The following is a 26742-nucleotide window of genomic DNA, read 5'->3' as shown; positions in this document are numbered from 1 at the left end:
TCACGGGGAACCGTGACACTTAAAAATCTTTGCAAAAAAATCGAGTTTTCGATTTTTTTTGCCATGTTAAGGAATCACGATATATAAATATGATCAGGGGCGATCACGACTATCAAAGTATCTCAGGGAATTTTTATGGAATTTTTGAACCACTTATCAAACTTTTGTTTTGTGCACTGTTTCTCTAAACTCAATAATTTTAGAGTAAAAATGAGTTATGTTTTATATATTATTAGCTATTTTTGGTTTGAAGTAGCGGTTCGAAAATTCCATAAAAATTCACCGAGATACTTTGATAGTCATGATCACCCCTGATTATATATTATATTACACATCGAAAAAAAAATCGAAAACTTGATTTTTTGCAAAAAGTTTTACGTTTTTTTTTAGCTATAACTAGTATAGCTATAACTGTAGTTATAACTTTTTTATTATGCAAAAAATAAAAATTTTGAGCTCAATTTATGAAAGGGCAGTAAATGCATTATTATTGGCCACAGTTTATAAGTCTCTTTCATAAAAAAATTTTAATTAAAGTTTTTTTTCAGGATTCAAAATCGTGTTTTTTCGCAGTAAATTGTTACAACTTTTTTAATATTTATCAGAAGTTAATTATTAACTGATATTCAAAAAGTACATTCAATTTTACATAGAAAATGGGTACTCAAGAACTGTTTTCGCTCCGATAAGATTATTTATTTGCAGACTACAAAAGAGAAAAAAATTCTGTCCTTTTGGGCGTGAACGGGTTAAACGAAGCATTTTGTGTACTTTAAACGATATCTTCAAAACTTTAATAAGAATTGATTTCGATAGCGTATATTTGATTTGGATAAATAAATGACTATAGTTCAGGTGAACGTTTGAACAATCGATTTTTTTCAGTAATTTAAGGGGCTACGTTCAAGTGCGACTGTCAAATTGAATTTTACTAAAACCAATTAAAAATATAGCTTGAAACTTGAAAAAAATTCTAAGAAAACCAAGGAAAAATCGTCTCAATGCGATCAAAATTGAAGGAGCTATAAGCAATTGATAATGGACAAAATTTCAATGAAAATTGAAGTTGCGGAATGTTTGTTAAAAAACATGTTTTTTAGGGTGAACATTTTTTTGTAATTCAATTTTCACATTTATGGCACGCTTTTCTGTGGTGTAAGTCGCACATTCTGGCACCGCTACGTTCGCATCACACTCGCATACGCTAGTGCGCTCCCAGAAAGTGCGATTCATGGCTCGGAAAAGGGGGCATAAATGTGAACTTAACACAGTGCTATAAAATGTTGTACGATACTCGTGCCATGGGGACACTTTTCGGCCCAGCTATTAGGACCCTCGCTGCGCTCGAGCCCTAAACTACGCCATACCAAAAAGTGTTACTTATGGCACTTGTATCGTAATTTACTATTATTATGTTGTTATAATGCATACAGATCGCACTCTCGAGGTCTATATACTTGAAAAAACCGCGATAATTTTAGTCTAAATAAATATTAACATATTCTGATTGATTAAGTCATATTTTCAAAACCGCTTAGTATTGTAGTTACTGGGCATTTCAGGTTTTTTTTCATAAAATCACTCTGCAACATAAAATTTTCAAGAAACATTTTGAGTACAATGCGCACAGTGACCTCAATCTATCAAAGTAAAAAAGTTCGTTACGTGTCCGGTAACTGATACATTCATCTTATATACGCGCTTGTACATGTCAAGGGAAATTTTTATACAATTACTCAAATCATGCATAGTTTTTATTTACCAGTGTAAGGAATTCAATATTTTATTTTTCAAAGTTTCGAGTAAAAATGTACGTAAAAAATATAACCCCTCGATCTTCTAGTGAGTCGATCTTCTTTTAATTCGGATGTGCAAACCGTTCTCAGCTCGAGTGACGAGTTCGGTCGTAATACTTAGATCCTCACGACGTTCCGCTGCTTCGACAACGTACGTCCTCAAAACGGCCGATATGATCGCTTTTTCTTCCAACATGGCAAATTTTTGCCCTATAAAAACAATAACTCATTAAAATAATGCCTCTGGCAAGCTCGGCATATCTGTTCGAGTTGGATGCCTTGTGACTCATTACCGATACAATTTCTCGGACCAGCGCTGAATGGAATGTATGCATAAGGATGTCGTTTAGCACAATTCATCGGAGAAAATCGTTCGGGATCAAAACTTTCGGGATTACTGAAAACTTCCGGATCTCGGTGTAATGCAGGGATTATGATTGTTGCAGTACTTCCTTTGGGCACTAAATATTTTCCTGTGGTGAAATTATCAATAAGTGCATCATTTTTAATATATATACTTATAAACGTGCAAAATTATTTTTTACCGATTTGTATGTCTTCTCCAACTCTTCGACCCAATAGCGGGACGCTTGGATAAAGACGCAAAGATTCTTTAATGCACATTTCTAAGTATCTCATATTTTTTAAATCTTGCATAGTTGGCCGTCTATGTTGATCACCCTCTGAGAATATCGTATTTAATTCATTCACTACTTTTTCCTTAAAATTATAAAAATGCCTTTTGAAACCGTTATATGTTGACCCAGAGAAATGTTTCAATATTTTCATTGTTCATACCTGGATATCTAAATGACAACCAAGTAAAAACAGCGTCCAACAAACTGAAGACGATGTTGTATCATGTCCCTTTTTATTAATAAAAACTTATTTACATTATGAATTTATTGTATAAGTCAACATTAACTATCTGTTGTTATTGATATATTCATTCTCGCCGCAGTTCATTAAAAAAAATTTTTTAAAAACTGTAAAGATTAATTTGCGAACCTCAAACATAAAAGTATCAACTTCTTCTCTTATATCATTGTCCGATAGGGTTGATCCATTTTCAGAAGCTATTATCAATAAATCCAAGAAGGCAAGCCTTTTTTTAACTGAAAGAAAGGAAACAAAAAAATTATTATAGAACTTCTTATCAGAACTTTAACTCGTACTTTCCGTTCGATTTCCCATTATTTCTGCGCGTCTTTCTGCAATAACCTACTCAACAAATTCAAAATCATTAATTTCAAAATTAATGTTGGAGTAAATGGCAATCGTACCTTTTTAGAAAAATTATGCAAAATTTCTAGGCATTTTTTTTGTTTTTTGTAAAGAGAAGACATTCTGAAAAAAACGTTTATAGAATGAAGATAACTTGTTTGTCTGGTCTGGATGATGTAACCCATCCTATTGTCAAAAAATTCAATTTTTGTATTAATTAATATTGGTATAAATACATGTGTTGGTGTATAAATTTATTAGATAAATAATTTCATTATGTTCATCGACTTACTCTAAAATGGCTTTTACATATTCACTATTAGAACGATTCTGTGCGGAAATTCGTCTTCCCATTGCTGTTTCTACAAAAAAAAGTAAAAATAATTAATGGTGAAAAATTAAGTTTTTGAAATTTATCTCACCACAAATTATGTCCAAAGTACATAGTGTAATGAGAGGAAATACATTGAAGGGCGGTTCGTCTATCCTTGAAACTAACTTTTTCACCAATATTTCCGTCTGTTCACCAAATACTTGCACGAAATCATCTAGAATATTGAAATGGAACGTTGGCGTCAAAATTTTTCTTCTCGAATGCCATTTTGGCCCTGAAAAAATTTATTGCAGCAATCTAATTAATCTAATTGAGTTTAAAACACTTTTATTCTTAAAACGATCTCACTTCAATATTATTTTCTGCATGTACTGTTTTTGCTTAAGTACAACATGGTAAAAACTGAAGATATGATCTCAAAATAATTTTCATTCGTGTAAGATTTTTACCAGAACTTGTTAATAGACCAGTTCCAAGCCAAGGTCGAAGGTATTGATAATCTGAACTTTTGTCAATGTGACGAGTTGTTCCCAAAATCAATTCCACTGTAGAGGCTTTACTGAGGAATACATAAGGCATTTGTCCAACCCAGGCTTTATTAATACCTTCTCGGCTTCCCCACATTAATCTCATACCCATCAATCGAGTAAAAAGCTCTGAAAAATTCAAATCATATTTAAAGACGTTAAAATTATACTTTCTAAAGTTTTCGTAATCTTATCTTCGAAAAACCAGTGTTAAAATTTTTTTCAAAAATTAAAAACATTTTATGGTGAGCCTTTTAAACTGGAATAATACACTCGGCAACAAAATTATCGCAACAAAAAATTTCATCAATATTTTGTCGATTTTCAAATGTTTCTATCTTGTGCTATATTTATCGTATCGACACGATTTTTTTTGTATTTCTTGGAAATTTTGTCCTCTTTAAATTCATATATACCATGATTAGATTCGAGTCAATTTCGAGTTACCAGTAGTATTTTAGCGCAATACTAAAAATTACTGAAAAAATTGATTGTTTGAACGTGTACCAGTATCACAGTAATTTTTTTATTGAAATCTAACATAAGCCATCACAAAGTACACTTTTCAGTAATTTAAAAAAAAATAGAGTTCTCTTTGATTTTTTAACGCCCTGTAGGTCGTTTTGAAGGTACGATTTGTGTATGCAAAATGCCCAGAAAATCGTGTTGATTTCAGCTAAACAAGGGATTTACGTACTGTAAATAGTACCTTCAAATCGATCTACAGGGCGTTAAAAAAATTGTAGAGAGCTCTTTTTTTTTAAGTAACTCGTTAAAAAGAGTACTATGCGGTGGTGTATATTAAATTTCAATAAAAAAATACTGTAGTCCATGGACACGTTTACACAATCAATTTTTTTCAGTAATTTTTAGTGTTGCGCTCAAATACTACTGGTAAATCGATATTGACTCGAATCTTATCATAGTATATATGGATTTAAAGAGGACAACATTTTCAAGAAATCAAAAAAAATTTCGTGTCGTTATTTGTATTTTTTTTACCATAATCAAACTATGATTTCTTATCCAATTTAACTCATTCTCTGTTAAAAAATGAAAAAAAATATTCAAAGTTCAAGTTTCTGTTTAACCTACGATAGATACGATATATCTTCAACGGTTTGAATATTCTTTGGCGATCTATGGCTTATCACTGAATCTGTTAGGTGGCGCCTTCTATTTCATTACGTATAATAATGTAAAACAGTCTCCAATAATGGTTACATAATATTTCGTAAACAAACACCTATTTTTCTTTAGTTTTTAAATTTACATGTATAATAAATTACTGATTTAAATAGCTCTATGAGTAAAACAAACGAATTATCAAAATTATTTTTACAAAATATGTTGAAATTTTCTCATGTGTTGGAAAGTAACTGAAACTCGAACTTGAGATTTATACTAAGAATATTTTCTGAACAATTTTTTCGAAAACGAATTTAAAATTTCTTTCCCAGTTTCAAATTCCTCGTAATTATAATTTTCTTTCGAAAAAGCAACACACTTTGCTTATTTTGAATACCTACTTTTTGCCAGCACCACCTACTATATCGTGTTTCCGTGGTGTAGTGGTTATCACATCCGCCTAACACGCGGAAGGTCCCCGGTTCGATCCCGGGCGGAAACATATTTTTTTGAAAATGTAGGTGGGATTTATTTATTTTTTGAAATTCTTAGTTTTACCAACTATCTTCTTTAGTTTTACTTACTATTATGAAATCAATGCATAGATAATAATTTAATCGAAACCAAAAAATAACTTTCAAGTCCTTTTCAGACACAAAAAAAACATTCAAATTTGTTGCTATAGATATATAATACTATAGATATATAGATATAGAATACTAATATAGAACGATACTATAGAATACAGATGCAGAGTAATTCATAAGGTATCTGTAAGCAATATAATGTTTGCTATTGAATTTATTTTGTACTTTTTTTAATATAACTGTATTCAAAAATCGATAGTGCATAGATCAAGATATATATAAAAGAACATTTTGAATATAAAGACAAATTCTATACCTGCATGATCAGAACTCAATTGTATGAGATTGCCTACCAGTGGCATTGAAAGTGGTCCTGGAATCTTTCCGAGATATTTCAAAAAACGTCTTTTTTTGCACCACCACTTTTGTAGAATTCTACTTAACAGAACTCCAAATATTAACATAAGAACAATTTTCAATTTGTAGATTTCAGATTCCCAGTGTGTACATGTTAGGCAAATGGGTATTTTATTACAATGTTCCCGAAAAATACATTTAGAATGCATAATTTTAAAAATTTACTTTATTGATTGGAAAAAATTCGTGTATTTCCATATACAAAATTAACAATACTGAAAAGTGCAGTATCGATTTTAGCTCATGGTATTTTTCTTGTTTAAGTTTACGCAATGAAGCGTACAACGAAAAAAGTGTCAATGCCACATTTATTCAACGAGTATATTTATACGTACGTGTCATTCGTAAAAGTGCATATGGTTTCTTTCGGGACATTTTCGACAATAAATATTTTATATGTCCTCATAAATGTACTCTCTAAAAATATGATCTATGAATAATAACGATAAATTAATCGAATTAGATTAATAATTGAAAAATTAACCCTATAAACATTTCAGTGAATCAATTTTAAAAATTTCGTTGCTAATTATTTCAGTTTGGAACTCAAAAAAATTTTGTTTGTCATTTACTATATTTTGATTACTTTAATGTATAGAGTATTTGTGAAAAATAAAAGTAAATAACCACTTCGGACATAAACATAGCCTCTAATAATTCCATCAATAAAATTTTGGTAGGCTTCATATCGCTGCAATATTCGTGTATGCACATACCTTCTGCAGGTACATATAGTTTTATAGCTATTTACGGTTACCAAAGCAACAAGACTCTGATAATGTTCTACTCAAGTATAATGAAACGCGTACATGGAATGTTTGTAAATGTAATCGAGTTTTTAAAGTTCTAATTGTTTGTATGAAGAATTTTAGATTCACTTGATACATTGCTATAGAAAATAATTTTCAAGGTAATCATATCTCGAATTTTGTGTAATCAAGACTTTAATCTGTCGATCAATACTGAGGTAGAAAAATTGAATACGGAGTTTCCAATTTCACGTGAGTAGTACACACGAATGGCCGAAAAAGCATAAGATCAAAGCTTCGTTCGCTATAGCTTTCTTTGATAGATAAAGCTGAAATGCCTCCTCGTATGTCACTGCCAATTTTCGTGTAATATGTCACGAGGAGCGGGCGTGAAATCACCATTGGTGCTGTGTAGTGCTTACCGTGCACGTGGGAAATTGTAATGATAATCTCGAGATAAGAATTAAGGCCCCATACAATAGGCATGTGTTTCATATCAGTAGTTCCTCTATTCAAATTTAATTATTTCAAACTTATTACGAAATTCATTACTGAACTGAATGTCACATACGTGTGTTTATCGAGCAAAATCGTTTTTAAAACAATTAATCAATGGCTGTATATACTTTACATTTCTTCAGTCATATAGTAATTTCTTATAAACAAACACTAGGCTACTGCTTAGCTTAGAAACTGAACTATAAAAAAAATGTACTCGACTATAAAAAAAAAGGTTCTTGATGAAATGATTGCAGTTAAAATAAATAGTCTATTGATATAAATGTTCATTTACTTTATTTCATGTAAAATCAAGTTTCAAGTACTATTTAATTCACATAATTATAATTTTTTTCTATTACATAATTCTAACTCACCTATAGAACCTATATATATGTATTAAATTGAGTAAAAAATATAACATCACTTATATTTACAATCATCTATCTTGCAAAATTAATTATAGATACATAAAATTAAATTTTTCCTAGATGTGAAATTACTTAAATCTATTTTTTTAAGTTACTATTTTGAGATTTATAAAAAAACCTTGAACGATTTAAAGATCATGTCATGTTTAAAAATTCGCATATTTTAGTGAACTTTCTTACACTAATAACTATCTACAAACTGAACTACATTTCGGAGAGAATCAATTAATAATCTCCCGTCAGCTGATCTTGAATTTCTTTGAGGCTTTTGGCTTTTGTCTCTGGTAAAAATATTAAAACGTATGGAATAATCAGCAATGCACATATACCATGAGCGCCATAAACATAAACTGGCCCGATAATGTCCATCAACGGTGTGAACGATTTCGTTGCCATAAAAGACCAAAATGCTCCAACCAAGCTGGCAAAACATCCTGCCATGCTTTTGACATCCGAAGGGAAAATTTCACTCAAAACTGTACTCGGTACACACATGAGGCCGACGAAAAAGGCGTTGATGTACAAAAATATTGAAATCACAGGAAGCCATTGCAGATTATTATTCACGTTATAATTATTCTCTATGAGATATGAGTTGGTAGTTAGACAAGCCATGGCCATCGCGACTCCACAACTTGACAAAATTAACAAAAATCGTCTTCCAAATCGATCAATTAAGATGCACGATGCTATTCCCGTGAAAAAGCTCGTAATATTTACATAGATCACCATACTGGCAGGGTCGGATATTCCGCTTTTTCTTAAAATTTCTTGCATGAAAAAGATGATGGTGTTGAGACCAGCCAATTGCATAAAAGTAAATAAAGCAAAGATATGAATCAAGGCTTGTTTCACAGCTGGAGATTTTAATTTTTCTATTTTTTCTCTGAATGTCAGAGATTTATCATTGGCCACTAGGTTTTTCACAATGGTCACTTCTCGGGTAGGGTCTTGACCTGGTTGATACCAAGCAATCGCTTCTTCGGCTTCTTCATCTTTACCTTTTTTAGCCAATGCAAATGGCGAGTCAGGCAACCAAGCAAGCAACACAATCGCGATAGCGCATGGTATAAGAAAGCATGCCGCAGTTAAATGCATTGGATAGTATCTCCCACAAACGCTGCTTATCTAATTGGTAAAAAATAAAAAGATCCATGAAAATATTTACTTTTGAGCCATATTATTCACTTATTCACCGGAAATAAATTTAGTACACATTTTAATTATTAAAAGAACTGATTATTGCAAATATTGTAAATTTCACTTTACGTTAAATTATTTTGAAACATATACTTTTATTCAAACGACATGAATAATTGTTAATCAACAAGTTGCCAAAAAAAAAATTTATGAAATTGGATAAAAAGCACTTACCACAGCACCGATCGAACTACCGCCAGACATAGCGATAGAAATCAAACCACCTCTGATTTCTGGCAAAGCCACTTCTCCAACGTACAGAGCCATACAGCTATAAGTTAATCCTAAACCATATCCACCGATTGCCCTTGCTGCGTACAACCAGATGTAAGAATCAGCGAAAATTGTCAGTATCCAACATCCGGCAGTTGGTAAAATTGACAGCGTAAGGCAATTTTTGCTGCCCAAAAAGTTAATGAGTATTGCCCCACTTAAAGCTCCGAGAAAGCGGCCTGCATTTAATAAAGATGCTACCCATGATTTTTGTTCGTCGGTCAAATAAAAGGGTTCAGCATTGATACCAGTTAAGCGCTCGAGGTAAGGCGATGACCATCCGACCATTATGCCCAATTCAAGCATAATTAAGGAAACTGGAGATCGAAAAGATCAAAAATTAAATGAACACAGTATGAAGTTGAGTGAAACATGATAGATTATCGTTTTAACTTACTACCCAAGCCGGTAAGGTACTGCGGGTACAATTGAACCCTGCTGAGGTTCGATCTTTTTTCCGACTCCATTTTTCTTGTTTTTCCTCAAAATAATTTTATTCACTACAAATGAACATTCAAACTATTAATTTTTTAATTATCTCCTTCTCGAACAGTTCTTTAACGTTTCACTTGAACAATAAAATGTTATTAGCACAAAAACTTATCTGAGTATGAACACCATAAATGCCGAGTCACAAATGAAAATCAATTCTATCGAGAGATTACTTTATAAATAGTCGCTTTTATGAAAAATAATATAGCTTTGTATACACACAGAACTTATCTTGAGAAACAGGAATATTTACTCACGAGGGCTTGAATTTTACAGCGATATTTAATTAATCGGATTTTGAATAGAGACTCGTTCTACTGAATGATGTTTCGCAATGTATCAGAAAACTAGTATTAAATTACAAATTCGTTTTTATCTAATATTGAAAAATAACATGTGAATGATTCCGCAGCTGAAAACTTTTAATCGCTTGCTTTCGTACTATGTACAGTAGCTCTGCTTATTATCTATTGATAAATCAACATTTGCCTTTTGTGCGCCGACGAATAATTTTTTTTTGGAAATTGCGCTTCATCGGAAGCTTATTTTTGACTTGACAGCAGTTTCAAAGTGATTTAATACTGAACGATGAAATTGAATTAATTAAACACGCATAAATGAGCATTTATAAGTGCGATTAATGTGACATTAGAAAAATATTAAAGTAAATCTTAACCTTATTATATAATTAATGAGGGTATTTTTTCATGAACAAAATATTTTATAATACAGAGAATCAACGTTTGATCACTTGTCGTTTGCATGCTATAATTACTAATTGGACTCAGTGCTTGCATCGAACCTAATTATGATAAGAGTTAAGGAATCGATTTTTACTACTTACTTCAATATTCACTAATATTTAATATATTATACATGATGATACTCAAAAAATATCAAATAGCGACGTACATTAGAAAATTATTACTTACAGACGCGCGCGTCGATTAATATATAATTATTATCCAGTTTTTATTCATAATCATGTCTGCTAGAGTCTTGTAAATATTTTGTCGAAAAGATATACGTAATAATTATACGATGTTTACTTAGTTTTTACACCTATCACCGAGCTGAATCACCTATACTGTTCATTCAAGTTTCTTATTTAGTAACAAAACTAAATACTAAAGATTATAGACAACAAATTTTTCAAAATGCTTCTATTGTAAAAACTTACAAATGAAAAAATTGTAGTTAACTTTATGTCCGAACAATGCTGAGTTCATAAGTCGACTGATCTAAACTAGAAAAATCGGTATTCGTCCAAAAATGAATCGGTGATCAATTAAAAAGCTATTATGTTGAAAGTACTATTTGCATTTTATCGTCTTAGTGAACAGTTTCCAAGAAATATAAAACGATTTTCAGATAAAGAACGAAACATATTACTATTTTTATAATAGCTGTTCATGAGACATGAATTTTTATGCTTTTCGAATTACTTATACTTTCAAATATCCCTTCCTCAAATCTAGTGTGCTAATTCAAATTTTAAGTCATTCAAAGCTAGGATTGAAAGTATTTGCGCGACTCTCAATGACAGTTTAAACTTTAAATGCATTTTTCTCGAAACCATGTTTTTTCGACAGCACATGTCTCAAAAACTACGGTGGATTCTCTATTCTCTTTTTTATTTTAAAGGGGATAAAATGTACAGTAGCTTAAACTAAAAAAGGCTATTGTTATTATTTTTATATTACTATTTGTCACTAGTTTTAGGCTTTTGTGCTATAAAATATTGTATGAAACTTGTGTAAATAAGCTTTACATTAAAACTCGTTTTTAGAAAAAGCATATTCCCACACGTTGGATAATTTACTATTTTAAAGAACCCCATTTTTAAAATTTTCAACTTTTCACCCTGAAAATAGTTCAAGCTCTAGAAATCTGGTCTATTTTATAAATAAATTTGATTTTTTGCTTCTAACAAAAATTGAATGCACTAGAAGGCTGCCCGATGGTGTATGTACCTTTATTTTCAATAACTATCTTTTTATTGACATTCAACCAAGAAACTATAACCAATAACTATATTTAGGTATTTAGAACTCTAACCTAAAAATCGCAACTTTGCCGCTAGTTTTAGGCTCTTGTGTTATAAAATATTGTATGCAACTTATGTGAATAAGCAATTCCAGCAAAACTCGTTACATCACTCGCCTTCGTCTCGTGCTGCGATTACCTCATTTTGCAGAAAAAGCACATCGGCACCCTCTGCATAATACACTATCATGACACAAGTGACATAAGACACATTAAGGCGTTTAAACCACGTATGTACCAAAAAAAGTGTACCATAAATAGTTATTTATGCAACAAGTGCCCAAAAGGCGCTTTTGGGTACGAGTGTGCGGAAAAAGACACGAGTGTCGGCCATGTCGGCACGACATAAATTTTCCTCCCTGAATGTTTTTGCAATGTGGAACGCCACAACAATTAACATTTTTTTTCTTTGACATCGTATTTGTTTACTCAATCTTGTGTATTTATACAAAATTAAACAGGATACGAGGTATACAAGGGTCACCCTGAGCCCCAGGTATATCGTGGTACATTTTCGTTGTGATATTCGTTTTCAGCGACCCCAGGAACCCCCGAGTGCAGAAATTAGACTCATTTTTACCTTTATTTAATGAATATTTAGCGAAATACACATATTGACAAAACTGCGAGTTCAAGATGCATTTCTAAAAAACGTTTATTTCATCCACGGATGCAAATTTTCATTTGTTCCTCATAAATTTTGTTCACAAAGTTTCTAGACGCTCTCCCCAATCGAATGCCGAAAACCGCATCTCAATCCGACTTACTGTTCAAAAATCGGAGGTTGAATGCTTTATTTCCTCGACTAATAAAAATAAATTGTGCACCAAGTATCTTAATAATTGAAGAAACATATTTTTATCATAATGAAAAAAATATTAAGCTAAATACATACTTCAGGGTAATAATTAAATTATAAAAAAATTTTAAAATAATATAATACTAATGGTAGCTTGGGGGTTTTAAGAGCGATAGTAAAAGCTACTTTTTTGCGTGTGGTTTGTGAGGCCATATGTCGATCGCAAGTCTCTTGTGTGCAATGTAAAGATCATCTCTTGTCAAGGGACTGCTCATTTGTCAACAAACAATATATTAGCCCATACTGCACCCATTGTACGCTAGTAGCGTGTTTGTGCCCCCCCCCCCCCCCNCCCCCCCCCCCCCCCCCCGCGTACGTACCTTATGGAATAAGTTATAATCTATCCAAGAACCCAACGAAAAATTTCATCGAAGAGGTCGAATTACCTAAAATATGTATTTAACTTAGAAAATCGCAGTGCAGTGATCTACCGTCATCTTGGAAAATTATCTAAATTATTAGATCATGTTGATTCATTCAAGAATGTTTTTTTCGTCGAAAACATTCTTATAATAAACATTTTCTTCGTCGTTGGGGCATAATAAGTAATGAAAAAATTCGGTCACTCATTTCAAGGTATACTTTTTTCTATAACTGCAAACTAGCGGAAAAAGGCGAAAAATAGCCGACAAATTAGATTAAAGTTTCATTCATATTTTATTCTCTTAAGCATCTGTAAACTTCATTAGTTAAATCGGATGGTTACGGTACAAACTATACTTCAAGTGATCAGGGATCTGAAATTGATTAGCATAATTTTACGAATGAAAAAGTGTTTTTTTAAATGAGTGGCCCTAAGCTTAAACGTCGTTACTTTTTTAATTTCAAGTCGCTGGATGATCTTTGGTAATGCATCTTTTAAGACCAAAAGGAGAACTCTAACGAAATTTTGAATTATTTGTCAATACATCAGAGTCGCATTTTGTAACCTTTTTAATGAATTTGATTTTTATAATAATAATTATAATGTTAATTTATTAATATTATCCTTGATTATACCTTTTTTTACAAAACTTTTGGTCGTCGCAATGTCTCGGCTAACTCAATTTTGCTATTCACGAGAGTTACATAAAGTTTTTGAGTATTTTTCGAATACTTGCTACATAGTTTTGATACTTTTCAGAATGTTTGATTTAATGATCACTAATCTTCATTCTTAGTCACATTATTAAAAGATGCTTTTAGCTGGGATTTGGCTCGCATTGTAGTAATAAAGTATTGATTAAACTTCTGAAAATTAATATTTATTTATTTCTATAACTTGCTAGTATGTGTAGACAAAACTAATATAAATGATATGCCAGTAGCTAACAATATATTCAGATCATATTTTCAAAGAAGAGAGTTCAAATAGTATATGTTTATTTTAAATCAAAAATAAAGAGTGGAGTATTCTTAGAGTATGTGCTAATTTTGCAATAGTTTTGAATTTTATTGATTCCAACGGCAGTCATAAGCAATTATTATTTGTGTGATAATATATTTCCGCTGAATGAATATTTTTCTCTCATAGAAAGTGATGAGAAAATATTTCATCTATTTTTCATCTATGTAAATCTCATAAAGTATCAACAATTCATAAAATTTTTATTAAGATTTTTTTCAATGGGTCATTTTGCAAAATGTGCAAACAGTTTCAAAACGGCAATAATAAATAAGCAAATAAAAAATTTAAATAAGATTAACGTTCACTTGCATTGCATATTAAATTTTACGTAGGGTTGAAAATGATGGATAATATAAGGTAAAAACCTTTTTTTCCATCTTCATACCTTGCCAACTGTACTTATGCACCCACATACTTGCATATTAGACGCATACTTGGAAAATTGTATTACTAGCTATCTTTTTAAAAATGTGATTACGAAAAAAAGCCCTAGCAATGACTTCAATGGAGTAAGAACTCGAGCTTACAATGAATGAGAGCTAATTATATACGCCAAATAGTATCACGTTTTTCTCAGATGTTAAGAAGTTAATATGTCTGTTATTTCCCACGTTTACCAATTAGTTTCGGTCTAATTTAATGATAAAAACTCCAAACAATGTTGCGCTCAAAACCATCGCAGTTTGCGTAATAGACATACATAATTAGGCCATCGATCTATGTTTGCGCCGTACACTTGAGAAAAATGCTTGCCCCGAAATGAGAAAAAAAATCAAAATTCGATAGACAAACAATTGATGAATAAAAACTAGCTAATATAATAAATGTCAATGATTGGAGTACGTTATGTAGAAAATAGATGAGAGCTTAAAGCTCCAGCACGCGCGACGCGCATGGGAGTCAGTCGTCGATCAGTAACGGGGCCCGTGCACAGTTCGCTCGTTACACGCACCATTACTCAAAATGAAAAAATGGAAGCGTATATGCGATTATCAACTCGTGCCCACAAAGTTATTTACTCTCGGAAATATTTGCAGAGACAAAATAAATTATTATTTTTTCTCTTCGTTTTAAGCCACGAACATTTCAAGTTTGGGACATCTGGAAGTTTTGCTGGTTATTTATGAGAGTCACTGTAAACAACGATGACGGCGACAACGACTACTCTTTACCACTGCGACGGTGGCAAACACGCACACACGCCTGCATTGTCTGTGCATGTATAATATTGTACAGCACATTCATGTATATAAATATGTTTTAACGCGGCTGGGATGCTACGGTTGCGCGCTACAACGAGCGAGATGGAAAAAGAGGGTGGGACGCGACTGCACTGGGTAGATCGCACTGCTGGCGGGAGCGCCTTGTATGCTGTAGCTTCGCTACTGGCAGCCTAGGGCGCGATGATTAATTAGCCTTTGATGAATATGTATGAGAAAAAGGAGGAGGTGGCAAGTACGCCGCGAGTAAGATGATGAAGGACACAAAGGGCAAGGTGCAACCAGCTTCAGCTCCTCTTCGCACGCTATAAATTGGCAATGCACGGCTACTAAACATTTTACAACTTTTTTTGCAATCTCGAATTTGTATTGCTGCTGAAAATCTAAACTACACGCAATTATTTTAATTTTAGTCTACCCACAAGCCATGTTCGTACCAAGCTCGAACTCATTTCACTCGTTTAGACTTGCCATGCGATGTGACCATGATGTGACTCGTAAAATTTCTTCAATGCTCCCGATAGATAAACAAACCTTTTAATAGCATTTGAGCAGTTTAAGCCGTGAAAAGATCATTTCATGATAAATTCAAAAGATATCTCAAAAATCAAAATTTTTTTAATAAGAGAGCATCAATAATAACAAAACGTATCATAAAATTTCTCACTAGATTGAATTTAATAACAAGTTGAATATAAATGATATCGAGGCGTGCTGTCAATTGAGTATCAACTTTTCACCACGGAATTGCCACATTAATATCAAGCACGATGTAAGGATTCCTGCGCTGATTTTTTATTTTTTTTTATTTGAAAAATCACTATTCCGAGGACTGGGGCTTTTTCTCTCGGCAAAGTTGTGTCTGATGCGGTATATACATAGAGTATAGTTTATAACGGTGTGCATATGTATATATAGGTATATAAATAAAGCGGTGGTGGCGTTGGTACTCAGGGCTATTGTTGCAGCTCGCAAAATATGAAAACGGGCTTAGAGATTTTGGCTTGGCAAGGCGTGGGCGCGCGGATTGTTCCCGAATGTTTATGCACCAAAGAGGGAGATAGACCCCCTCGTGCGCGCGAGCTCGCACACAACTCTCTCGTAGTACAATGTGAACAATGCAGCAGCTATGTATATACATACAAAATATACATATATATATATATATATATATATTACGTGAGATATAGACTCGCTGCTGTGTACGGCATTGCGGTGGCGCCCGTGAGAGCGAGAGAAGCCGAAAGTGAGTTTGCAGCGCTACGCAGGGCTTTAGACTTGGGAATATACAATTACATTATGAACTCGATTACCATTTAAATGGAAACAAACGTGAGGCGCTAAAACATGATAGGATTTCGTGCCAACTCGGCAGCTTTGCTCTTCCGGATTGGCAGAAATGCCGTATTTTTTCAAATTATTCGATACTTTCGTCTTGATGGTGATTATTTGCACTAATAATGAGCTGCAGCCTTTTCTTTCTACTAACCAATTTCCTATCAATTATTTAGCTGCTTGGCCTACTGGAAAAACGTCATTTCAATTATCTCTAAGCACAATTCTATTAACAATCGATTTTATTATTATTGGATTATTTTTTCAACTTCCATAGAATGAAACGTTCAAAAAAAGTGTTCTATTGACTAATCCCACGTAACATATGGAAGGAAAAAACTATAATATTTTATGCCATTCAAATAATCGAGTTACTCATTTGGGTAATTTGTTCAATGAGGGGATAAGTTACCACATTTATTAATAGTCATTGTCAGGACTATAATTTTAGACAATTTTTCAGATCAAATATCAAGTATTATTATATTTAGTAATTGACACCGTCAAAACAGATTGATCCCGTACCAAATTTTTGAATCGAATTTCACGAAAGTACTATTACAGAAAGCTAAATAGTGCCATTTGCACAAAATGCACTTTTCACGAAAATTTTAAAATAGTTCCACCAAAATAAAAGTTAATATAAATCCGTGTTTCATTGACATCTTTAGCTTTAGCCAGTTTACGGTTTAATGCACGGTCTAAAAAATAGAAATTAATAATTGGCACATCGTCACCTTCTCCATGCAATGAGCTACAATGAGCCTAGCAAAGCAAATTTTATTGCACAAAACTAGCCGTAATAATTATTTGTATCTTTTCCACGTGACCGATAATAAATATAACCTGCATGTACTTATTTTGATACGATTATTTTTGGGTTGTTCATGATAACTCCAATGGTGTTGTTTAATGAGATGGTAAAAAAGTAATAATCATTGAGTATATGCTTGTCATGTATTAGTATTGGGATGAATGAAAATATAAATACAATTTATTCATATGACAATTGATACATTTCGTGAAGTAAAATTTTCGTGAAATTCGATTTTCTTGAAAGTCGATTTGTGAATAGTGCATTCGTGAAGTTCGATTTATGAATTCGGTCGGGTACCGCTATCGGGTCCAAACAGATTATCGCGGTCAAATTATATAAATAAGAAATATTTTCGTCACAAAAGTACTTGAAGTCTCGACGGGTGACTAGATTCAGACGCGATTGTGTCAATGACTTGAGCTGACAAAATGTCTAGTTAGTTCTATGTACTCTTTGCTATTTATATGCATAGCCTAATAAAAAATGCATCGCATTATAATCGATTCGTTACACTTCCGAGTTCATGCATTTAACTAGATATCACGCACCACCTGTCGCCTTAAATATCTCGGACTCGTTTCGGCTCACCCTTCGCCAATCGCCTCTATAAGTACACATGCTCAAATTCTGTAATAGACGCCGGCTGCCAAAGTCATTATTCCGAATCACAGTCACGAGTCTTTTCAGCGCCTGAGTTTACAACGAATCAGAGCGTGGAATGCGCGACCCCAATTGATTGTGTATAAAGTTCATTTGACTCGTAATCTTGCTTCTATTGTATCAACTTTTTTTTGATAAATGAAAATTTATTATAAACACATGAAGTCGACCTAAAAATCAGTTGATTTTCTCAAGTTTTTGCAAGCGTATCATAATATGCACATAAAATTGAATTGAATTAACCCGTCAACGCCCAGACGGACAGACTTTTTTTCTCAATTGCAGTCTGTAATTAAATCATCTTATCGGAACCAGAAAAATTCTTGAGTACCTATTTTCTATGTAAAATTTAATGTACTTTTCGAATATGAGTTTATAATTAACATCTGATAAATATTAAAAAAGTTATAAACAATTTACTGCGAAAAAACGCGATTTTGAATCCTGATAAAAAACTTTGATTCAAATTTTTTTAATGAAAGAGACTTAAACTGTGCCAATAATACTCAAAACTGTGGAATAATAACATAAAATTTAAAGTACCGTAGGTAGGTTTTAAATATTAAAAATGGTAGACTCCAAAAAATACACTTTTCCAAAAAAAATTACCAACATGTTCCAAAAAATGTACTTTTTTATTCGAAAACGATCAATATGAGAAAAAAAAGTTATTGAATATTCAAATTCCAACTACGGTACTTTAAACTTTAGGTTACTATTTCACAATTTTGAGTATTATTGGCCACAGTCTAAGTCTCTTTCATAAAAAAAATTTGAATCAGTTTTTTTTTCAGGATTCAAAACCCCTTTTTTCGCAGTAAATTGTTTATAACTTTTTTAATATTTACCAGATGTTAATTATAAACCCATATTCAAAAAGTACATTAAATTTTACATAGAAAATGGGTACTCAAGAATTTTACTCGCTCCGATCAGATGATTTAATTGCAGACTACAATAGATAAAAAAGTTCTGTCCGTCTGGGCGTTAAAGGGTTAAATTGAATTTCGTCAACTCGAGTTTTTCATTTTAAATTTAACTTATTTTTATATTGAATTGATTTTTATTTCAGGAAAAAAGAATCGAATGAGAATCGTTTACACGAATAATCATAATTTACCCATCCAGAAAAGTTCGAAATAAAATAACTTTTTTAAATGACTTTTCCAGTAATATTTACCGAATGAAAATTCAATAAAGTACATACGGAGCCGTAGAAATGTCAAGCTTTTCTTGGCAGGTATCTTAGTTTTTTTTATAACATTTCTATATTTTAAAATGATGATAGTTGCAATTGGTTAAATAGTTTATGATTTCAACAGTCTGCCCATCAATATTTGCTTTTCCTAATTTTTTTCAAAATAAAAAATAAAAACGAATTTTGGTGCACCCTTCGAGGGCGTGTATTTGGGGACCTAGCTCCTTTTATAAACACAAATATATATACGTTATATATTTTATCCCATACAAAAGTGACAGTATGGCAATATTTCATCGTTTGCAGTGGGTCGATGTGTTGTTTACACATTTACTGCTTTTCACAATCGTATTACACTACATTTTTACTGGTAGGTAAAAATAACATAACTTTCCTTCACGCGAAAGACATTGATTTACTTACTATAAACCCAATTTTACTACCTACATTTATAAATTGACTGATGACAATGATTAGACCAATTTTATTTTAAAATCGAGTTCAAATTTGAGTTATAAATGCAAAAATCGTTGATAAGGTCTATGAAACAAAATATATTACGCATTTTCTTATATTAACCTTCTAAATAACAATAGATATTTCACTACTGCGAAAAATTACACATTTTGTGTCCGTTTATGTATGCGCATATACGTTATACGCATAGAACATATTTAAATGGTAATATCGGCCTTTATAGCGAGCATCCGTACGTCATGTCCATGCAGTGGTACACCACCACATCACATTGGGCGTTTGAGGCTCAAGTCCTGTATGATAGCATATAGGGATGAAGTCAGGGCAAATATTAGTAATATCATACCCTTGAAGGTGTGGTTCTGGAGCTACGTGCACGTTATTGTCAGTATTTGCGCATTATATAGAGCAGAATCGAGTTCGAGGTGAAAAAAAAGATGAATACACGTTCGTTTTATGTGTGACACTCGTTCATAAACGCATGAATCCATAAAAATAAAATAAGGAAGGGAGAAAAAGGTTTTTGTATGCTGGATATTTCAAAATTATCTGAAAATGTATTCAAAGTTTAGGGTCATTCAGAATTACCAGATAGAAAACTTTACTTAGTTATCTTCGGATAATGTTAACGTAAAAAAAATCAATATTTTTCTAAATATATTTGCTATATATATTTATTTCACTAAACCGTGTAAAAGTTCCTTGAAAACTTTTGAAAATGTAGAGCTCATTGATCATGATTATTCGAATGTTTGTTTTTACTTGTTCTTAGCTCCTATTAGATGAATGAAAAGAGAGAAATATAAAGCAGTCAAAAAAGTTGGTAATAAGTGATGTGATAAAGTGAGTATTTTATAGGTGTCACGAACATCGAAGGGTGAAAAAAGTAAAAAAATAAGTATTTCTTTAGCGATTTTATAAATCGCAGCGCAACTGGGACTATTTTAACGAATCGTGCTCGACTAGTCATATGCTCGGAATCAGTGCACTTTCGAGTTGTCTTACGCAAGTTGATTGTTATTATTATTAACTTTAGATAATCCCTTGAGAAATATAGAGATAGAGAGAGAGAGTCGCGAGCGCGTGCGAGAAGATGACACGCGTAATCGCGTAATCTGAGGGCGCGTGTCAAAGTCCGGGTAGCAGAGGCTTTAACGCGGCACACGCGGACATAATATACACACACACACACACACACAGAAGACGCGTGCGTTTGCCGAATGCTCTGCAATGTGCAATGTGTCGTCGTTCTCTGCCTTACTGCGGATTCGTGTATTTGTGTGCGCCGCGTATGTGCGCGGGGGGGAACATGTGTGTACACACGTGGCGAAGGATCCTCCAAGCGCTCGCACACGTCTTGAGTCAACATCGATCACTGTATATACCACTAGGTCCTTGTTTATCGTACACATTCTACATGTTATAGGGTGCACGAGGTTTGCCGTGTATAAGCAAGCTCAAAGCGAGTAGCCCGCGATGTTGGCCCCCGAGACGCTTCCTCGCTTTCTCGACCTACGCCAATTCAACCTGTGTTGACTCACCTCTAAGCACCGCAATGTCCTTTTAACAGCGCACCTATACTCGGCTACTGATTACTTTTCGACCGACATTGCCAAGCCAAATTCATCGTCTTTTATTCCCCAAAAACTTGGATTCAGCCGTCAGATTTGAGGTTAGATGTTTACATTTTTTTTTGCTTTACGCCTGAATCAAACTTTGAGAGCGAAATAATAGACAGATCAAAGCCCATTCAAAGATAAACAAACGGATTCATTAGTTTGTCTTCATTTTAGATAAAATATAGCGAGGCAGCGTGCCACGAAACAGCACGATGAATCAATGCATTTTAATTAATTATCCGTGATTGGAAGCTTTGTCAAGAGCTTTTTTGCGATCATCGATGCCTAGCTCTTACCAAAGGTATAATTATAAACGTGTAGATTTCAGTTGACGAGGCAGTGCAACAGCAGAGACTTTTTGCTCTGATCCACGCAGCTTAGGCTCTAATCCAGTTTCCATGTAAAAGATGCCGGATGCACAGAGAAAAGGTTGCATCAGGCTTCGGCAAGATCGGTTCAAGTTGAGCCGGACGAGCTAGACCAGCAAAAATTTCCGTGGCTAATTCAAAGTTAAAAACCGATCTGTACGAAGCATTAATAAAATTCACTGGGCACGATTTCTTGCCTGCAGTTTCATTATGGGTAAGGGAGCCAAGTAACTAGTCGCAGCTAAATAGGATCGGGCCTGTGCATCGGTAGAGCGAGGAGCGACGATGCGGCTCCAGCCAATCCCTTATATTATTCTTGGCTTCGTGCGCGCGGTTGCGCCAACAAAATCGCCTTTAAACATATATTACAATACAATATAAATAAAACGAGGCATTTGCCGAAAGGAGCCCGTGCGATCCCACGCGTCGTCGGCAGCGGCACGAGCCGCACGAGCCGCTCCGCATGCAGTCGCGCACGTGTTCTCACACCGATCGTTGACGCATAAATTACTCGAGCCGTAATATTGGCCTCCACCGCATCTCGTGCGAGTAGGCGCGATTCGGCCACCCGCCGGCCTTATTATAGGTGCAATGCCGAGCAGTGCCTCGAAATCCGATGGCGTTCCGTGTGGCCCGCGTATGCCCTTCCGACTTTTCTTACGCGCGCCCAACGTACACTTGTGCATTGTGTTGCGCCGTTGCCGATAGAGGGTAATTTTCCTGCGCGCGAGCACACGCGCACTGCGACCTGATGGGATTAAGTACCAGTAATTAATGGCGAGCCAAGATTGATTTCGCATTTCTTTACGCATCGCATGCCACTGACGTACACGCGTGCATTCGCTTAACCGGATTACCAACACAAAATAAAACTCCTCAGGTGTTTTTTCACTCGTCCTACAGCTACCGTGATATAACTTTCATAATGTGCATAGCCTTTCATTTAGGGAGCATACATCCATTAAAGCTTAATATATAACAACAAGAAATAATTTCAATTCATTTTTTCTAATTTATATAAGCTGATTTTTACCAGAAATTCTGAACAAAAAATATACATTGAATTATAAGTTTACTTTTAATATGAATAAAAAATACATCAATTCCAATGTAGAATATTTTTTATGGCAACTTTACATCGGTTTTTTGCAGATATCAACATGTGTTCCTCAGGGCTCATAGTAAAATCCGTAAGAAATCCCTACTCGTTGCCTGACTTATCTCGGGAGGGCAAGTGGTTAGTCCATGGACATGAAATCGTTAAAGATGTTTGCCAAGAAGAGGAGCGCATCAACTCGAAGATCGAAACACACGAACGTCTGTTCGCGCATCAAACTTTGAGCACAGCTCGTAGAGACTGCCGCTACAGATCTGATAAGGTGGAGCATAAAATTTACATAGATTGATGTATTTTTCATTTAAATATTTTTTTTTACCATCTTATTGGCACGTTTGTTAAAAATTTCCAAACTGCATCTTAATTTAACAGGTTCCAAAAGATTCACTCGATTTTATGTTATCTTCGATTTATTACCACGACAAAGATTTATTTGTACCAAAAATGTACACGGCTATCCAACCAGAGTCGATTGATAAAGAGACTTGGCGTCAGTTGCGCAATCAAATAAAGGTAACAAATTTAATTTTTATTTCAAGTTACTTTAAAGCTAATTATTCATTTTTCTTGTCTATAACCTTTTTCGGTAACAGTAAAATTAAGAGTGTGAAATTATCAGGCAGAATTTTTAAGTTCTTATTATTAGTTATTTTGTTTGAATTCAAGAGGGATTATACTTATTAATTTACGTGCAATTTTTTTACCATTTTAAGATGGACGAGACAGATTAAATAGCAATTTTGTTTGTCCCTAACGCGAATTGATACTTGCACGAATGAAAAATTCTCATCTTTTGTGCTTGTAAATAAATTTGTAGTTAGTGCATAGAGCTCTGAAGCTCTGCTACGAGTTCGATGTAATACTTTATTGGGGCGTCGAGAATATCATTATAAGAAAAATTAATTTTATATACAATTTAATCTACCCCAACAGGTTTATTCAAAACCATCAGTTCCACTTGGCCACGAAATCAAATACGCTGAAATCGAATCAAAAAGAAGCTTAACTTCTGGAAAGTCTAGCGGATTAGAAGCTAGTGCAAGAAAGAGGATACATCCGAGCAGTCTTCAGTTAGCCATCGAAGGACCCCATACCGATCGAACTAATCCGGGTTACAGCAGGAAAATCGACGGAACCTATTATGGCATCTAAAACAAGAAAGAAACGACGCTGTTTTTCTGAATAAGAAAATGGTTCAAACTTACTTAACTTAATAGAATGTTTCAATCTAATTTCGAATATGAATTCGGGCCAATAAAAGAAATTATTATCGGAAAAATGTCCTAGTGTAAATTCTTACAATTTGAGCTTTTCAGGTCGATCCAGCGTCGTAACAAAAAGAATGTAGATTCGTAAGAGCGGAGTTGCGCAATTGAATCACGAAATATCCGAGCGTTCAGATGTTACGCGTCAAAACATGGCATATCCCTCGTGTGCGGCCAAACGTAACAGGCAAGAGGTAGGCGCTGAAGATGTTATCTCGATCTTGTTGACAAATTGGCTGGTGCAGTATTTATTTGCTCCGTCTTTATCTCGGTGCGAGTCTCTGATGTCGAGCCGGCTGCAGGATGGAAGGGTGCGTAGGCAAGCATCGATATCTCGTCTTTCCATTTTGTCCCCCCTCCCAAGCGCAAAAAACAGTTTTATCCATGCCAATGCAGAGTCGAAAGCGAATTACAGCGCGTGTAATCTGCTTTTCATCTTTCAGCATCCGTCGGATTACACCCCAGGGCGGATTGGCCGAAACTAATCAGTTTTCACACATTAGCAATCGGATTATAATGCAGAATGACGCTCGCTCCTCTGTGCAACTATCAGTAGTACATAATGAGTTGGATAAGTTACTCTTGCATTCCAATGACAAGGAAATTCGTAGGTTTTAGGAATTTTGGTTCGTTCTACCCTCGGAAAGGCATCGTTCATGGAACTATTAAGGATCGAATCAGGATCGCATGGAGCTCGAAGGTCCCTCGTAGCTGAAACATAGATACAAAATATTCAGCCTGTATATCATGTATACATACATTTATACATACAGGAAGGGTGCAAAATTCCCATTACGCGGGTAATCCTTGTTTGCAATAAAGTAGCAGCGAGAGCATCGCAGCTGAACGCCCCGTCATCATCGTCGTCGTGCATATGCTTGTGGAGAAATATCATCGCGCATACGTTTGTAGCACGTAAACTGGCTAAAGACGCGACTTGACCTCTCCCTCGATAGTTTTGCTTTCTCTCTGTATACGTAACAGGCAAGTGCGGATGCGTGTGCGTACACAATAGCAACTATGATTTTATCTCCATCCCCGATTCGAGCAACGCAGACGCTACTTTCTTCCGCCCGTCCAGCCGAGCTCCCTCGTATAGTTCGTAGCGCTGCTGTGCTGGATAGCTTCGTGTTGGCTATATCTGTATCGCACGAAGGAGCCCGGAGGAGCGAGCGCGAGGCTAATCCGCTCGTGATTGGCTCTGGGGAGACTCGTCCTCTTCTCTCCAGCTACTATACTATCTGCAGCCATGCTACACGTAGCTTATGTTTAAAGGCTACCCTGTGATACTGTCTACCTAACGTATATTACACATACAGACTCGCATCTACATATATTTTTCCCTCGAGCTCGCAATCGATATCCTAGTCGCAGGCCGTTTTTGGAACAAGTTCGGGCCTAATCTGCCGAGTGCAGCAAATAAATCGAGCAGGCCATTCAAATGTTCTTTACTACTTTTAGCCTTGCTCGACTCTCGAATTTAAATATATCGATGAAAATGCAATCATAATTGGGAAAAGGTGTTTTTACGCGATGGAAAAGAAGAAAATAATCAAACGGTAGAAAAGTATCGCGGGTTAGTATCGCAAACTCCGCTGAGATTGTCTCGCAGCAGGCGTAGCGAGGCGGCAATTCTTCGAGCGGATTACTCGCTACACAGTCTTGCAATTGGAGTAGATTGATTTCCTTGGCTGGCGCGCGCGGTCTAGCTCGCACGCGCTCGAGACGAGGGTGACGTTATAAAGAGAAAGAGAAAAGGTTGTAGTAGTAGCAGTCGTCGTCGTCGTCGTCTGAGCTTGCTTGGCCAGAGGTGTACGCGTGCAGCGGCAAAGTATAAGAAAAGGAATTGCCTCGGTTATATGCACACGCTGACAGAGTAAAGAAGAAAAGCTCTCGCTCGAGCCCAAAGACAATTACTTGGGCCAACGCTTTTATTTGTATTTAATTCTTATTTAATTTACTTTTTACGACGCGCCCAACTCTGAGCTGTTGCGTTAACGAAATGGTGAAGCAGCAAACCGTGGCGCTTGCGTCGACCGAATCATTTTTCGAGCTCGCCTCCGAGACCAGAAAAAGAGCGCAGAGTCAGTAGAGTGACGGAACCGACCGCGAAAGTGACTTTTTTTACAATTGAACTTCAATAGGATGGCGACGCGCAAACTAAGCCCGGAAAAATATTTCTTTCTTTGCCAACGTTCATCGGAACGAAGATAAATGAAAATTTTTTAGCCATAGCGCAACAATTGCTTTCTCACCAATAATTTCGATCCGTCCTTCTTTTACTCGCACCTCGAGGAAGATTACGAAAATATCTGCAATAATGTACGCTCGTGAAAAGAGAAAAAACTGTCGAGATGCGTTGCAATTAATTATTCTAATTAAACACCTCACCATGAAGATTTTTCCTCTTGATTTTGAAATTGAATCGTAATTTATGTGTATAGGAAATCCGGGCTTACTTGGAGCACGCGCGGAAGAGCCAACAGCCGCTGAGGCATTGCCACTAACACAGATTAGTCACGTACAGTCAGAATGGGACGAACAGGTGGAAATCATAATAAGCCCTGCAACCTCCTCTGTCTATAATCTCAACGTAGTAAAAACTTCTCGACGTATGAGTGTAGACGTTTGCATTTTGAAACAAGTTTGAAAGTGTTAGCAATAAGATACACTTCGCGTGCTAAACTGTATATGCGTGTCTGCACGATGTGTGGCGTG

At 34.7% G+C, this 26742-nt stretch overlaps 3 protein-coding genes and 1 non-coding gene across 6 annotated transcripts; 2 read left to right on the top strand and 2 right to left on the bottom strand.

Moving 5' to 3' along the window:
- Nucleotides 1-1839: 1839 nt before the first annotated feature.
- LOC106651154 (cytochrome P450 4c3) lies at nt 1840-6191 on the bottom strand. The gene is made up of 11 exons (XM_014369542.2): nt 5913-6191; nt 3804-4010; nt 3443-3628; nt 3313-3382; nt 3080-3206; nt 2972-3017; nt 2805-2911; nt 2595-2663; nt 2342-2516; nt 2090-2269; nt 1840-2006 (listed from the first exon to the last, which is right to left on the bottom strand). Exons 1-11 carry the CDS (start codon nt 6160-6162, stop codon nt 1840-1842), a joined length of 1584 nt encoding a protein of 527 aa, XP_014225028.1. The 5' UTR covers nt 6163-6191.
- On the top strand, nt 5439-5511 carry Trnav-aac. Its single transcript has one exon. It is a non-coding gene; the product is annotated as a tRNA-Val (tRNA).
- A 642-nt stretch (nt 6192-6833) lies between the features above and the next one.
- LOC106651180 lies at nt 6834-24004 on the top strand. Of its 2 annotated transcripts, none has more exons than XM_014369579.2 (4): nt 6834-6923; nt 22795-23021; nt 23132-23272; nt 23693-24004. In XM_014369579.2, exons 2-4 carry the CDS (start codon nt 22803-22805, stop codon nt 23909-23911), a joined length of 579 nt encoding a protein of 192 aa, XP_014225065.1. In that variant the 5' UTR covers nt 6834-6923; nt 22795-22802; the 3' UTR covers nt 23912-24004. The 2 variants fall into 2 exon arrangements, with proteins under 2 accessions (XP_014225065.1, XP_014225066.1); XM_014369580.2 differs by lacking the exon at nt 6834-6923 and adding an exon at nt 21037-21327.
- LOC106651178 (facilitated trehalose transporter Tret1) lies at nt 7541-10853 on the bottom strand. 2 transcript variants are annotated; one of them, XM_014369578.1, is made up of 4 exons: nt 10837-10853; nt 9562-9664; nt 9066-9481; nt 7541-8819 (listed from the first exon to the last, which is right to left on the bottom strand). In XM_014369578.1, exons 2-4 carry the CDS (start codon nt 9629-9631, stop codon nt 7917-7919), a joined length of 1389 nt encoding a protein of 462 aa, XP_014225064.1. In that variant the 5' UTR covers nt 9632-9664; nt 10837-10853; the 3' UTR covers nt 7541-7916. The 2 variants fall into 2 exon arrangements, with proteins under 2 accessions (XP_014225064.1, XP_014225063.1); XM_014369577.1 differs by lacking the exon at nt 10837-10853 and adding an exon at nt 10501-10540.
- Nucleotides 24005-26742: the final 2738 nt, after the last annotated feature.

The sequence above is a fragment of the Trichogramma pretiosum genome, unplaced genomic scaffold (assembly GCF_000599845.2).
Source record: "Trichogramma pretiosum strain Unisexual culture from Peru unplaced genomic scaffold, Tpre_2.0 scaffold8, whole genome shotgun sequence".
Lineage (NCBI taxonomy): Eukaryota > Metazoa > Arthropoda > Insecta > Hymenoptera > Trichogrammatidae > Trichogramma > Trichogramma pretiosum.
The sequence above is the reverse complement of the archived record's forward strand: the minus strand, read 5'-3'. Positions and strand labels throughout refer to the sequence as shown.

Excerpts from the sequence above, each read along its gene's own strand:
- LOC106651154 (XM_014369542.2), bottom strand. The coding sequence starts at position 6,162 with ATGCATTCTAAATGTATTTTTCGGGAACATTGTAATAAAATACCCATT. Across the intron at positions 4,011-5,912 it reads ATTGAGTTCTGATCATGCAG|AGCTTTTTACTCGATTGATG; the intron begins GTATAGAATTTG and ends TGAATTTTTCAG. Across the intron at positions 2,517-2,594 it reads GTTGTCATTTAGATATCCAG|GAAAAAGTAGTGAATGAATT; the intron begins GTATGAACAATG and ends TATAATTTTAAG.
- LOC106651178 (XM_014369578.1), bottom strand. The coding sequence starts at position 9,631 with ATGGAGTCGGAAAAAAGATCGAACCTCAGCAGGGTTCAATTGTACCCG. Across the intron at positions 9,482-9,561 it reads GTACCTTACCGGCTTGGGTA|TTTCCTTAATTATGCTTGAA; the intron begins GTAAGTTAAAAC and ends TTCGATCTCCAG. Across the intron at positions 8,820-9,065 it reads GTAGTTCGATCGGTGCTGTG|ATAAGCAGCGTTTGTGGGAG; the intron begins GTAAGTGCTTTT and ends TTTACCAATTAG.
- LOC106651180 (XM_014369579.2), top strand. The coding sequence starts at position 22,803 with ATGTGTTCCTCAGGGCTCATAGTAAAATCCGTAAGAAATCCCTACTCG. Across the intron at positions 23,022-23,131 it reads GCCGCTACAGATCTGATAAG|GTTCCAAAAGATTCACTCGA; the intron begins GTGGAGCATAAA and ends TTAATTTAACAG. Across the intron at positions 23,273-23,692 it reads AGTTGCGCAATCAAATAAAG|GTTTATTCAAAACCATCAGT; the intron begins GTAACAAATTTA and ends CTACCCCAACAG.